The sequence below is a fragment of the Macrosteles quadrilineatus genome, unplaced genomic scaffold (assembly GCF_028750875.1).
Source record: "Macrosteles quadrilineatus isolate MER2022 unplaced genomic scaffold, UCM_ALF_1.0 Scaffold_6__1_contigs__length_79288215, whole genome shotgun sequence".
NCBI classification, from domain to species: domain Eukaryota; kingdom Metazoa; phylum Arthropoda; class Insecta; order Hemiptera; family Cicadellidae; genus Macrosteles; species Macrosteles quadrilineatus.
This window is the reverse complement of record NW_026542599.1, coordinates 51,748,838-51,764,172: the sequence shown is the minus strand read 5'-3', so window position 1 is coordinate 51,764,172 and position 15,335 is coordinate 51,748,838. Positions and strand designations below refer to the sequence as shown.

Genomic DNA, 15,335 nt, shown 5'->3' with positions numbered 1-15,335 from the left:
TTCCCAAACTCATTCAAGTTTATCCTGCCTTACACCTTCAAACTAAATTTAATCAAAATTGGATAAAAATTACTGAATTTATCGTGTTCACGGACACACATATATATATATACTAGCTGTACCCGCGGGCTTTGCCCCGTTTAACTTCTTAATTTTCAAGATGAGCTCGTTCGCATGGCTTGATCACGTCCTGGTTGAAGTTCGTTCGCTACGCTCACTCACCTTTAGGTTGGAGCTCGTTCGCTGCGCTCACTTGCCTTCAGGTTAACTCGTTCGCTATGCTAACTCGCCTCCAGGTTTAAGTTCTTTCGCTACGCTCACTTGCCTTTTGGTTGCAAATTAGCTGTGTCATAAATTTAAAAAAATAATAGTGCTGCACCCTGTTGGTAATCCTTGTAACTTAAATGCTATTGAACATCATAGAACAGAACCAACTTGTTTAATTGAAACAACTGTTAAGATTCTTTAATTCCATTTAAATACATGAGTACTCATAAGGTTAACATGGGAAACTCCAGAGCCACTGGGGCGGAGCCCGAAAGCCCGATCAGAATAAAAACTAATTAGTTTTCCTATTTAATGCCCAAAGAATCGGTGTACCGAATTTCAGCCTTCTAGGTAAATGGGAAGTGGGAGAATTAGTGATGAGTGAGTGAGTGAGTGAGTCAGTGAGGGCTTTGCCTTTTATATATATAGATATATATATATATACACACACATATAAAAATTTGAACGAATGGTGTTTTTGGCCTCTGGGGACATCAAAATGTAAAAGTATATCGGTCCCGGGCCTAAGTATTACCATGCGCCACCATTATATAGCTACCCCCCCACCACAACCTTGAGAGGGGAAGGAGCTCTAGGAGGTGACCAGAGGACATTCAGTGCCGTACCGTCAAGCTGTCGAGTGATTAATATTTGTATGTTGTGTAAGTAAGTGTTGTGTCGCTGGTTACCGAGCGGGGCATATTTCCAAATGGGTAAGTGTCCCTCCAAAAGTCAAAAGTTGTTGATTCTTTAACAATCTCAGATTTCAATCTCAAGTTTTCAAAGTTTGTCTCGAATTAAATTTTCCAGTATTGAGATCATAAAGTATTTAACGTTCTTACTCTCCGTTAGAGGCAAATGTCTCTCACCTCGAGACTCTAAATCCATTTCAAAATTGTACAGGATTGGATATAATCTAGCGGAGGCATATGTCTCGTCGGTTCGATTATAAAAGGCCCTCTAAATTTCAAATAATAAATCATTTTGGTTGAGATTTTTTTATAAAAAGTGAAAAGTTAGTAGAATATTATTTCAGAGTGTACCATTTTGTTGTTCTGTAGGTTAAGGGAGGATAAAGTATGTTCTTTTTCGGAGAGTGTTATTTTATCCTTTATTCTCCAATTTAGAGCCCCCTAAGAATTTTATCCCTTATATTTTAAAGTCTTACTAAGTGTGTAGATAATATATTACGTTGTGTGTGTAGTATTCCGTGTGGGGTACATATCTCGCATGGCGATACATTTACACAGAGTGTTATTTTATCGTTTATTCTCCAATTTAAAGTCCCATTTTGAATTGTGATCTTATATTTGTATTTTAAAGTCCTACGAAGAGTGTAGATAAAATGTTACGTTACACGTAATATTCTGTGTGGGGTACGTATCTCGCATGGCGATATCACCGTACGTTTGAGCATTTTTTGAGATAATTGTACTCTGTATTTTGTATTTGGAAGTGTGGTGGCTTTTTGGGTGTTTTTACGTGTTAATCCGTGTGAGGCACATGTCTCGCACGTCGGTAATATATCCATGTTAATTATACCCGCCTTCAGATTAATTCACGTATTAAGTCGTAAGGGGCACTTGTCTCATGCGACATAATTTCTAAAAAATGATTTTATAGGATATTGGGAGGGGCATCTGTCTCATTACCCACGAAATCCAGTTTATCGTCCATTCTGTAAATGTACCGATTCATTACGTATCTGTTACTTGAGATATCGCAGTATGTGTGCTAAAGTGCTACGATTCGCCTATGAGGTGTGTAGTGCGTATGTGTAGATTTGGCGTGAGAAAGGAGCACGTTCCGACAAACTGTAAATCATTGTGATTGAATATCGTTTAAAAAAACACCTTTTAATGTATGCCGCAGTTGTAATGATAATGTAATAAATATCGATTATTTACTAGGTGTGGTTAACATTTTCACCTCCTGAGATATTTCCTTGCCACCAGGCAAATTTTAGTGTTACTATAAGGGTCGAACCTTCTTTGTGGGTTTATCCGAGGCAAATATAATTTATTTTGCATTGTGGCAATATTCGACATTTTGATAATGTTTACTAATATGTTATTCCCATTACAAGCCATAATGTTCTACCACTGTACCTAAACAATAGAAAAAAATAGATTATCAAACATTCACAAACATATCACAACCCATGTAGCACAGATGGTTGGGCCAACGTTGGCCAACTGTGGGACAGTTGGTCGATGGTTGGTTGGAGCTTCCACAACCAACCAACCGTTGTCCAACTGTATATCTCGTAGTTGGGCCAACCAATATTTACAATTGTGGACCAACATTGGTTCATTGTTAATGAAATACATTAATATGCATTGCTGGGTATCATACATCAAGCCAACCGTTGTCCAACAGTTTTTCACTCCGTTGGACCAACAAAAGATACTTTTGTTGGACTAACGATGGTCCATAGTTGAGTTTACACGACTTTCATTCTCTGGGTCTAGCTTTCACAACATAATTATAATAAAATATCTGGTTTTACAATACCTTTATCAGTTCCAAAAGTTTGCAAAAGTTTTTGGAACTGATAAAGGTATTGTAAAACCAGATATTTTACATATTACAGTTCCGGGGCTACAACAATGAATTTTAATAATTATAATAATGCAAATATTTTTTAAATTAATATTCTTTAACTTATTTGCAACAATTTAAGGGGAAAGAGTAATTAATCATATAACAGGCAATTATAATAGCATTAATAATCTAACGGTAATTAATTAATCTATTTTCAAATACCAGTATCCTCTCTAACTCCAAAAAAAATAACTACTTAATGATGCCTTAACAGATTAACAGAATCATATTATACTGTGTAGTATCAAAAATGTTTGAAGTATTGCGACCATTGCAACTGTCGGCTACTCTTTCACCACTTGAAAACTCTCTATATCAACAATCACAGATAGCTCAGTGGTAAGGTAAGAGGCTCATAAGTCGAAGGACCCGGGTTCGAGACCCGTCTGGGCCAAAAAATTTTGTTCTAGTTTTTTTTTTCAAAATTTGTTTTTATGAACTATTTAATCAATTTACTTAACTAATAATTATGCTTTTCGTACTAAATCTTTATTATTTAGTGTGAAATAAAACGGTTGGACAATGGTTGGCTGGAAAACAGTTTAAAGAGGTGACATTTCTACCGTTGGCCAACTGTGTGGCTCCACAATTTACCAACGTTGGCCCAACCATCTGTGCTACATGGGAAACAACAAACATATCACAAATTATTCGTTAAATAAAAAAAACATAAAACTAACTGTAAACGATCCGACTTGACAGTTCTCATTGTGTATCACAGCTTTTGGTTGCTGCTTAGTTCCAATTAGCTGTTGTCATATATAATTGAGTCAATGCATATATGCAAAAACAAATTATAATAATAGTGCTGCACCCTGTTGGGAAAACTTATATGCTATTGCATATTATAAAACCAACTTGTAAAGTTGAAACAGCTGACTAAATTCTTTAATTCCCTTTAAATATGAATGCTCATAAGGTTAACATGGGGAATTACAGAGCCACTGGGTGGGTGCCCAAAAGGAATTTTGAGATAAGAATAGGCCTATATGCTAATCGAGAATGTTAGCTATCATCATGCCAAATTTCAGCCCAATCGGTCCAGTAGTTATTGCGTGATTGAACTTCAAACAAACAAACAAACACACAAACTTTCACATTTATAATATTATTAAGAAGTAAGATAGTAAGATGACAACAGCTAATTTGAACCAACTAGCAACAAAAAGCTGTGATATACAATGAGACATTTACTTTTTTTATGGTTTAGGTGCAGTGGTAGAACATTATGGCTATGGCAGATGTGCTATATTATAGCATACTGTAAATTAAAAGACCAAATTTTCTTAAACTGTGTCCTCTCCCATTGCAAACGCAAAGCCAAGCTTATAACTGCAATAAACATTATATACTTATACGCCAACCCCGTACGAAGGACAGGTACTCTACTAGTATAATACATAAACAAGCAAACTACAACAGTTTTCTTGTGTTATTCTCCTCTTATTATCATGGTAAACATGTTAATATTTTAGTATGAAATAAATGCATTTTCCGAATGTGATCGAAATATGCTCATAAACAAGCAAACAACAACAGTTTATTAACAGGTTAGATTATTTTCCATAAGAATGACATGGGAATTGAATTTTAAATTTAAATTTTTTGGGGAATTTTCTCCGTAAACATTAGGCGCATAATAACGCTTCAATTATTTGTTTTTTAAGCTCTAATGGTTTGGAAAGAAATTGCAAAATTTTATGTTTTAAGAGTAAAAAATGAGAAAAACCAATTTTTACCCCATGAAAGACTTCTCACCCCCGTTCCAATGGTCCGATCATGCTGGTTCACAAACTCATCCAAATAAATGTAGGTATACATGTTTATACCAAATTTCATAAACGCCACCCCCCCCCTCGCCCCACCTCATCGGTAGCCACTGATGAGAAGTCTACTTCTGTTGGTTCAGCTCTCTTAGGCTATGAAATGTAATGTAAAAATAATAAACAAAACTGAATGGTTCTTAGTAAAGTACATTATCTGCAGTTATATATATTTTTTTACTGATATGCAATTAAGGAACTTACCTCGTGCCTCAAGTTTATGTGGTTTATATGAGATCCAATAGTCCTCAATACAATACACTGAGTTTTCAGTTTAACTATGTCACTATCCAGAACTGCTTGGTGGATTGGCCTGCAAAATATTGTTCATTTTAGTTAAACTAATTTTAAATCATATAAACTACCATAACTATATCCAGTGCTCAGTTTGTAAAAAATAAGGTGCCGGAACTGTAACCTATTTCATGTGATTAGTACCTATTTATGTAGGGCCTACCAATGTATGACAATATTTTTATCTTTCCGAAAGAGAGGTACCGGAACACCATTCTGCCGCATTCCGCTGAAAAACTAGCACTGACTATCTATAATATTAAAAAGTAACAGGGTTTTTTTATTTCACGATTCTGAATCAACCACTCGACGGATTTTCATGTTTTTTGTGTTGAAAGAAAGATAATTTTGAGAACTAGGGAATGTCGAAGCCATAATTTTAGTTTAGGGTCCAAGTTATTTAGAAATTAACTTTTATTTTTGAAAAGTCTAGCAGCCGACGCTAAGATTGTAAACTAGCTTTTGGTATAATATCATTTGCTTAACATAACAGCTGTAAACATTCAGCGTTTGTAACACAAATTCAGCATTTGGATCAAATTAAAAGACATACTAAGGGTTGACTTATTTATACTATGTGTAATGCTAATCATTGATACGTTCAATCCTTCGATAAGAGGATGGCGGATTATTTAAATATACATAGTAAAATACTAGAATGTTCAAATTATTTTTTTAAGTAATTTTTGTAATCTTCGGTTTGTTTTAGTGCAATATAATTTGTTTTAACTAACAGCTGGTTAATTATAAAAATGCCCTATAGAACTATGAGGATATTTACTCTGATTTTGTCATTGATTATAGGAAAAAGGTAAATGTTTACAATCAATGTTTTTGAATGCTTGAACTTTGTTTGGATTAGGCCCAGAAATATTGATGTCATAAAGATGGAGATCAAGAATCCTCAGGAATGCGATTTTAAATTACCACCACACCCTCAGGTTTATCCAAAGATTATAAAGATGAATGACATAGATTCAAATCAAAATCAAATCAAAAATCACTTTATTCACATATATAAATACAGGAATACATTATCAGGGTAAGAATAGTATTCCCCCGAATGGACTGCAAGTCCGTGCTCGAGCATTGATTGACATTGATTGAACACAATGTCAACATTGACCTAGGATACTGCAATTAGACTAACCATCCTTTTATGAAATCTAAAAAGTTGTTTGGCGTGTGTTTAGTTATGGTTACGTTTGGAGGCGCTGAATATTTTATAGTTTAAATAAACGAATATGGGGAATTACGATGTACATTGATTCAATGAGGGTGGTTTGATTATCAAGTATATTAGCACTGACAACGGAATTGATAATAAACATAGACAATTAATTACGTCACTAGCTTTACTAGCGTGTTTACTTTTTAAATTCCTTCAACATGTGACCAGTTGTTTTGTTCAAATGAATATTATTTAATTTTTTACTCAGCTGTTTACAAAACAAACTACATGTTGTTGTGTTTACTTTTCTTTGTTTAATACACTTATTTATTTAGCAATTGATGCAGTGAAATTGACATAAAGGATATGTGTGGACGATTTGTTTAATGATGTCAGGTCACCAACGTTATAATTATGTGTACTGTGAATTTTATTGGATGTTTTTGTTTTATCTTAGGGAGTTTCAATTCAGACCTAATGGAAATTGTGTATAGATCGCTCATCATTGATGGTCCGAAAATCATCCTATGAATTTTGAAGAGGCAAAAATTGTCCATAAGGAACCTCATTTTTTCAAACGTAAGCTCATTGAAGCCTCATACATTAAATTAGCAGACCATCCAATCAGTCAGTCTTCGGTTGAAATTAGGCCACTGTGGCTACCCATTTTGAACCAGGAACTAAAGGATAGGGAACTTAATTGTTCAATAAATAGGGAAATAACAAGTTATCCTCAAAATTCGCACGTTATGTTAACTCGTAGTAAAACTTGTGATAGGAATAAACAGAATTAACACCCTTTTTGCGGCATCGTACATCGCTCTGCCATTTTGTTGGTTTTATTTTTCCAGGGACCAGACGCCTTTTCTGTTGTCTCCGTGTTTCCGATTGGTCGGCCATGTTGATTCAGTCTCATTGGTGGAGTCATTGCGAACGGTGCTATTAGTGTTCCATTGTGTGAGTTGTTCACACTACACCTTTTATTAGACTATAGTGTTTTGTGATTGGTTATTATTTGCATGTTGTATTATGACTAAACTGTAATACAGTGTATATTTTTTGACTGCTACCTTCTGTAGTGTATTCCAACTTAAGTCGGGCTTTTGTGTATTGTTAGTTGTAATGTGTTAGTTAAGTTTTTTTCACCTGAAGACGGGATCAGATTCCAGATCCCGAAACGTTGTGTATTGTTTTTTTACCATCGTGATGGAAAATGTCCACAATAAACTTTGAACAACAACAGGGACATGGGTAAATAGTTTGTAAAAAAAGACAGTAGTGTCAATTATAATGAAAGTAGAATCAGAAAACTCTCTTAGCAAAATGTACATTTATTACAAACTAGTAGCTATGTAGCTAAGTAGCTAGTAGCTACTTCTTTAGGTAGGACTTGTAGCTACTAGGTGCCTTAAAAGCATAGGCAATAAAAAAGATAATTCACAAAATATTAATTCCAGAATCAACATCTAAAGTATTAAGTTTAAAATTGTATTTATATTGAATCTACCAACTTTGGCAAAACAACGTTTACTCAAGATTTAGTTTGTACTGTATTGCCAAGAGTAGGCTAATGATAAATGCTAAAAAATGTTCTTAATACAACATTTCAATTACTAGGCAATTTGATATGAAGTAGTTATTGTGAATTTTCAAATAGATTAATACAAGTAGGCTATATAACAAAGTATTCCCGAACCACCGTCAAAAGCATAACATTTAAAATTGTATTTATTTTTTACCAGCCCTCTTTTGTACCAGGCCAAACAATTGTTTTATTAAGACTTGGTTTTGTACAGTATAGCCTTTAGTAGGCTCATGAAAAACGCTCAACAAAATTCAATGCAATACTACAATTTCTTGGCACTTTTATTTTGAGGTATTATTTTTATTTATATCACCAATTAATCAATTAGGACTAAACAACTATGAAACTTAATATTTTTCAGGCTACGAGCTATTTGATTTGATAACAGGGAATACTATGATAAGTGGATCTATTCATCATCATCATCTTCTTTATATCATAAAATGTACAGATTGGTACTGTACATGAAATAGTGTCAACATAAGTTTTTCTTATACGAATTGCTAAAACCAGTGATTGTACAGGGTAGTCCAAAACAAAAAACATTGATTTTAAAAACTTATTTAGATTCTCCTCTAATTTTACAGTTTCTGGAGGGTGGTGTAAAAATTTGTTTTCTAAATAACTAAGTTTTTCTTGCAAAATTCCAAATTGTGCTGCTCTACGAATCGGTGTGATCTTGTATATTGTGTTATATTTATAAAAATTGCCACTGATTGCAGTTTTATCATTCATCTAAACAAATTCAATTATAATTAATAAAAAAAAGACTGTAGACTGTGAATATTTTAAGTATACTAAAGACATGCCTTACTGAGGCTGTTGATCTTAAATTCAACATTATCCTCATGAATTTTTTTGCCAAGCAAAACTCTGTCTATGATTTTCAATGCTAGATCCATAGACACATGCCATAGGCAATATGTGAATGAATCAATGCACAATAAACTGCTTTAACGTTTCAATATTATATGATGGAGCAATTTTTCTCACATGTAAATACTGCTGGATATTGTTCTAATAAGATTATTAAAATATGATCATCCCATGCCAGATTTTCATCTATGATTATGCCTTAACTAAATAGGTAGGAATTACCATTAGAGGACATACACTACTTACATATTTCCGACCGCATCAATGCAGAGGCAAGTTCTGATGTCTTCCACAAGTTTATTGAATACACCAACTAAGTGTTCAGTGTCAAATGTAGAAGATGGCGGACAAGGTACCATTGCTGGCTCGACTGGAGCTAGATCAAGTGTGTTGTCTGGATTGCAAGACACATAAATTCCCTGTTCATGGTCATACGTAGTGTTACCGCTTACATTGTTTTCGGGATGAAACGTTAATTGGTTTACTTGCGTTGTGTTGGTTTCAACTGGTTGCATATAGGTTTCATCTTTATTATTTTCAATTGAGTTGGTTTGGTTGGTTTCTGTTTCGGACTCAGATCTGAGAAGTCCTAAATCAGAATATAACACTTCTTGGAACGCATTCTGGGGCTGATGTTTGAATGACAAATTTTTATTAGTGGGCTTTGCTACCACATCCTTGCAAGTACTAGGCACATAGGCATGTGGTAAAGTAGAAATTGAAGGTTCATTAGGCTTGAACACATAGTTTTCTTCATCGGGAAATTCACTGCCAACTGGACATTTTTTACTTTGAGGACACATTTGTTTTTCCAGTTTTTCTTTTTCACTGATATCAGAGACTTGTGCTAGGGCTATTTTTTTGCTGACTCCTAAAAAACATAACAAGCCAGATTATTTAGAGATATACAAGATTTAATACTTAGTTCACAAAATATTATCAGTCATGTAAAAGTGTTATCTGTGAAATTAGTCTACAATTGAACTCTTATCGTGACTGAGCAAGGTAGCTAAAATCTGACACTCAGTACCATGTTCTTTATTAACTTGCTCATATTCTAGACAATTTTTACGTGTGTTGGATAACTGGTTTTGTCATTGTAGCCAAAAAATAAGAGAATGAAAATCAACGCTTCCGCTAAGTATGAGTCGTATTGTGTGTTTAGGTTTATGTGGTCTAAGGCATGAACTGCTATTAAAGTCCATTGCAACAGACATGAATAGGGTAAAATATTTGAGTGTAAAAAATGGTGGTAAGAAAGGGAGGGTTTGGAGGATTTAATAAGCATTTGCATGATATTAACAAAGTTTTGCATTTTATTATCAGTAGGTCTTTTGTTTAAGGCAGTGATCAACGTTAAGGAAATTGTGTGCACAACACGATGTGAGGGAACAAGGGGTTGCTGAACATATAGGGGACGTGTTTATGACTACCAATGATAATGGTAAACCATGGTAGTCTTAGACTCAAGACAATCAACATGTTAAGTTAAGGCTTGTGTAGAAGTGTCTATGGCCTACTTGTACTTCTCAGAACACTTGTACTTTTAAAGACTTTTTTCATATCAGGATTTGTACGTTTTCAACTGATGATATGAATAGGATTGATCCCTTCTCAGAGAACAAGATTTATAGGCCTACTTGGCGGAAGCATTGACTTTCCTTTAAATCGTTTCATGCTACTAATATAAGACTTATCGTCCGACTTGAAACCGGGTCGAATGGTAGTGGATAGGTACACTAAAGCACACGGCTACAGCGGTAATATATTTTTAGCTATTATAAACGGGCCATGATAAAATAATAGGGTGAAAATACTGTTTTAAAACTGCAAATAGGTAATAATTGTTATAGTTAGTATACTGAAAATCAATATGTTTAAAATTTGTCTAGCAATCTTGTCCTATTAGTTTATTTCGGTAAAAAATGTTAGCAACAATAAAGAAAGTAAAATTTGTGAAATAATTATATTATGGCAAAAACTGATTCAATTGATTTTCATAGTTTGTGTACTTTCAAAGGGCCCTTAAAAGTTTAAATTTGTTCATTTTTAGATTTAAATATAATTTTTTATAAAAAAAAATTGTTTTACTTGTATGATTTTGTATAATTTATATTCATTCAATACATTTAAAGTAAAAGAGTAGTTTTCATTGATCAAAATTCTGCAAAATTAGTTCAGATTGAGGGTAATTGTAAAATTAAACATCATACAAATTACATTGTTTATTGTTAATGTTTTTAGAATAAATTGAGTTGTCAAAGATTTGTATCTTCTAATGAAACCTGGATTTTAAGATTGTTGAACAGGGTCTGTAAAGAAAATACTGAAGAAAGATAATGCAATTATGTGGTAAACTACTAAGCTTTAACGATTATGTTTTTATTGGTTGTTCCCTAACAAAACAAAATTTTAAGAATTTTGTCATGGAGCGAAATGGTTATTCAAAATTATTTATATAGGTACTTACTTTCAGATGGGTACAAGTTTGCGTTTTTGTTAATCAAAGAATAAATACTTGTTTTAGACACTTTCTCTGCAGTTAAGTTTGTGTTATTTGTAGACTTTGAAGGTTTGTTTTTTGAAAAATATTCTTGAGGCCTTATTCTACACGCTTTGTCTAAAGTGTTATTTGTAGTCTTTGACAAATTGTTCTTTAGCTGGGATCCTTTTGTGCCCTTTAACTTAACTAGTTTTTTGCCAAATGAAGCATTCCAAAAAAGCATGGAAGGTGGATGTGTGGGTGCTTTTTTGCTTGGTATAATATTTGGGTTTTTTGGCAGGTTTATAACTGTTGGTGTTGCAGAATTGGTTTTTGCAAATTGATTCATCGGATATTTTTGCACAGGAGTCTCAAATGTTAAATTGTCCAGACTAGATTGCACAGGCGTTACAACAGTTGAATTTTCTATATTGGATTGCACAGGCGTGTCAACTTTTGAAGGCTTTAAAATGAATCTAGGGTTAACAAACTTCAATATTCTGCTTCCAGTGGCGGTTTTATTAGTAACCTGTGTTAATGTTCTGCCTGACAGAAATTTAGCAGGAATAGAAATGAATCTTTTCATCCTCTTCTCAGGGGACTTTTCTGTTTGGACTGTAGGCCTAATGTTAATAATGTTGGTTGAACTATCAGCCTCAGGACCAGTAAGCCTATTTAATACTTCTGAGTCTGAATTTGACTCACGACTATGTATATTACTTTCTTTCCTTTCCAATTGAGATGTAACAGACGATGTATTATCTTCTTGATTGTTTGTCATGGTACTCATTTGACTTTCTAGACAAATTGATTCACAACTTGTGTCAGTAGGTGTTCCACAATGATTATTGTGATGGGATTGATCTACTATATTCTTGTCACACAGAACTATGGGCTTTGAATTCTGACAAGTGTTTTCTAATTCACTGCTTGATTGCTGATTTGATGGTGGCACTTGAGTAAAAGTGGCACTAAGTTCAGTACGTACAATAGTTTGTGAACAAACTACAGATTCCACCATGGTTATATCATCTTTCTTCGGAGACCTACTTTTCTCTTTTTCCACTAAACTTGAATTTGCATTTTGTCCGATTTTATTTGCATTTTGCTGCTCCTGAATCTCGGTTGATGGTAGATATGAACCCAAGCACTCCACATCATCATCACTATCATCATCGAGATCGATGCACTTTACATCACTTAAGTGTTTGGGAACTACAATATGTTCCTCTTTCTTTTCAATTTTAACTAGATTTTCCAAGATTTTACCAAGACTTTTGCGGGCCTCAGAACATTTGTCAAATAAAATTTCAATTTCAGAACCGGTTTCTGAAATTTGTTGCATTTTTTATTGCTAAAAAGGCTTGTTTCCTTACGTCTCACTTGATGTCTTAAACCAATTAGCATTTTTGGAGTAAAACTGCTTGAAACCTGGAAAATACAAAAATGGTCAATAATCAACACAACTCCAAGAAACTCCAGGTGTATTGTGGCTTACAAACAACCAGTTCCAAGAAACTTTCTATAATTAAGTTAACTTTTTTGTAAAGTTAATTGTGTTAAGTCTGCCTTTTGTTATGTATGCCTAGTATGTTTTTAAAGTTCATGATTGTGAAGGATAAATTAATATATTTATTTTAAAAGCAAATTTAATGGACATTTCCAAGTGTTTTAACAACCTACACTATTTTTCAGGAGTTAAGGAAACTCATTTATTTAATTAGTTTGTCTAATCTAACCTGTAATATAACACTTAGCAATAGGAAATTTGCATCCATTTCACCTTGTTAAGATGTCACTGAAACATATTTTGCCATAATTGTGATATTTTCAGAGAGTATACCAGTATTGACTTATATTAAAAACCAATCCCCTGGCCTCAGTTTATTCTTTGTCCTGACTCCACCAGTTGAACTCTTTGTCCCGGAAGGGGAACGATCGCAGACATCACTCTTGCATCTGAGTCCCTCTTGCCAAGAATAAGAGCCTGGAGAGTCCTGGAGGATTATACAGCCAGTGACCACCAATACATCATTTTCGATGTCCTGGAAAATCATCAGAGACAAGCTAGGGTGTCTTGGCAGGTGCCCGTTCGGTGGAAAACCAAAAAGCTGGACGTGGCCAAATTCACTGATGTCATATTACAGGGAGAGCCGGTGGTACCTGCGTACATCGGGCGTGGCTCACGCAGAGACATCAGTTACATCTTTGATGGGGCTGATAGTCTCGGCCTGCGATGAGTCAATGCCTTGCAGGAGATCCCGGTGCAATAAGCGACCTGTGTACTGGTGGATTATATTTCCCTGGCCGGCACTGCGAGTGCAGCGTCGCAGTATCCTACATCGTTTTATTTAATCGAAAGTATTTTATTTAATTATCTCGAAACCAAGAGTTGAATTAGCAAATAAGTTCAGACTCATTTTATTTTGTTAATATTATTATTGCAAGTTACAACATTTCTGTTAACTACAAGAGTATTATTTTTAGGCTTTATTTGAGAAGCGATTCCCTTTGTTAGGCCTAGAAGCTGGCCACGTATTTTAGTAATAATATCAAGTAATAGGCAAGCGCACCCAGGACATCTCGAGTTGTCCGAGCAAATCGGAGGTAAGTTTGGGCTAGGTAACACTATCCCGAACCAAACACCTCACACCTTAAAGTAGGAAACCTAGGCCACGTATTTTAGTAATAATATTAAGTAATAGGCAAGCGCACCCAGGACATCTCGAGTTGTCCGAGCAAATCGGAGGTAAGTTTAGGCTAGGTAACACTATCCCGAACCAAACACCTCACACCTTAAAGTAGGAAACCTAGGTACTCGTTAAACCTAATGTTATTTAAATAGATTTGATTGAAAACCAATTGAGACAAAATGGAAATTTGCTTGGTCAGCAGATTTGCTGCGGCGGGGGTATTATTGTTTAGGTTCAGTGATAGAACAATATGGCTATGGTAGATGTGCTATACCACAGCATACCGTAAATTAAAAGAACCAAATTTTCTTAAACCGTGTCCTCTCCCATTTCAAACGCAAAGCGCAAAACACAAAGAAATTTATAACTGCAATAAGCATTTTATATTTATATGCCAACCCTTTTAAAGGACGGGTACTCTGCTAGTAGGAAATAAATCTGACAATTTTCAGGCAATATTTTAGTAGAAATCCAGGCACGTAAATGGAAATTTGCTTAGTCTGCAGCAGGTCCGTATTTAATGAAATGAAATGAAATGAAATGATTTATTGTCGTTAAAACTATGTACAAAGTTCATGACAATCGTCAAAATAAAAACAAAACAATCAAGATGGCTCTGGCAACTAAAATATCTAAAACTCTAAACCAAAGTACTCTTCATGTTTATACAGGCAAGCCTGGGTTAGAGTAGTTTTTATAGCATGTTTGAATTTTAAAACACACAGGTTTTTGATGGATGCAGGCAAGAAATTGTACATTTTAACACCTTGGTACTCAAAACTATTTTGAGTGGCTGTATACTTATGCCTTAGTGTAGACAGATTATCTTTTGATCTAGTACAGTAGTTGTGCACATCAGATATCTTTTCAAAGTGAGAAATGTTTTCTTTTACATATAACAAACTTGCCAAAACATACAAAGATGGAAATGTGAGAATCGAAGAGGCCCCCAGCGGCTCGCACCAGTGAGGCACATCTATATTCAGATTCTTCGGAAGGTTGGAACTTAAGGGTAGAAAAGAAATACTCGTCGTATTGCTTTAACTCGATGAATTGGCCTTTTGTTTTCTACAATCTGATCTTCAACAAGATCTAGGAGACTAGCTAATAAAATAATAAGTCTATTATTTTTATACAGGGTGGTAATAAGGTCCGAAGACAGTTAAATATTTAAAAAAATAATGTAGATAGTGCTACAATACTTGGTACAAAGTTACAGAGCATAATACCTTATTTAAACACATATTCAGTGATCCAATAACTCTTCAGGGGGTCGGCCCACAAGGAGAAAATCTAAAATGGAAAGAAAGGTCTTTTTTTTAGTAAAATACAATGCCGCAATCCGCACTTCAAATTCAAAAGGTTGATCCTGCGCAAAATGGCGGTTCAAAGCCATTCTGTCAAAGCCAATTGTCAAAGCCATCTGCCATTTTGAATCTTTGAACAACTGTCATTATTTCCTAAAAAAAGTAGATTTTTAGGTGTGGTGATGATGTACCACATCTTATTGATTTATCTGTTGTCGTTTAGAAAATATTTA

General features: G+C 34.4%; 1 protein-coding gene across 1 annotated transcript in view; it reads right to left on the bottom strand.

Moving 5' to 3' along the window:
* The window catches only part of LOC128996163 (uncharacterized), a 48,011-nt gene that overhangs the window by 24,746 nt on the left and 7,930 nt on the right, over nucleotides 1-15,335 (bottom strand). Inside the window, exons 2-4 of the mRNA XM_054421300.1 lie at nucleotides 11,091-12,533; nucleotides 8,867-9,491; nucleotides 4,899-5,007 (exon numbers count right to left, since the gene is read on the bottom strand). Coding sequence (XP_054277275.1) covers nucleotides 4,899-5,007; nucleotides 8,867-9,491; nucleotides 11,091-12,447 — 2,091 coding nt within the window. The 5' untranslated portion in view covers nucleotides 12,448-12,533. The remainder of the gene's footprint in view (nucleotides 1-4,898; nucleotides 5,008-8,866; nucleotides 9,492-11,090; nucleotides 12,534-15,335) is intronic.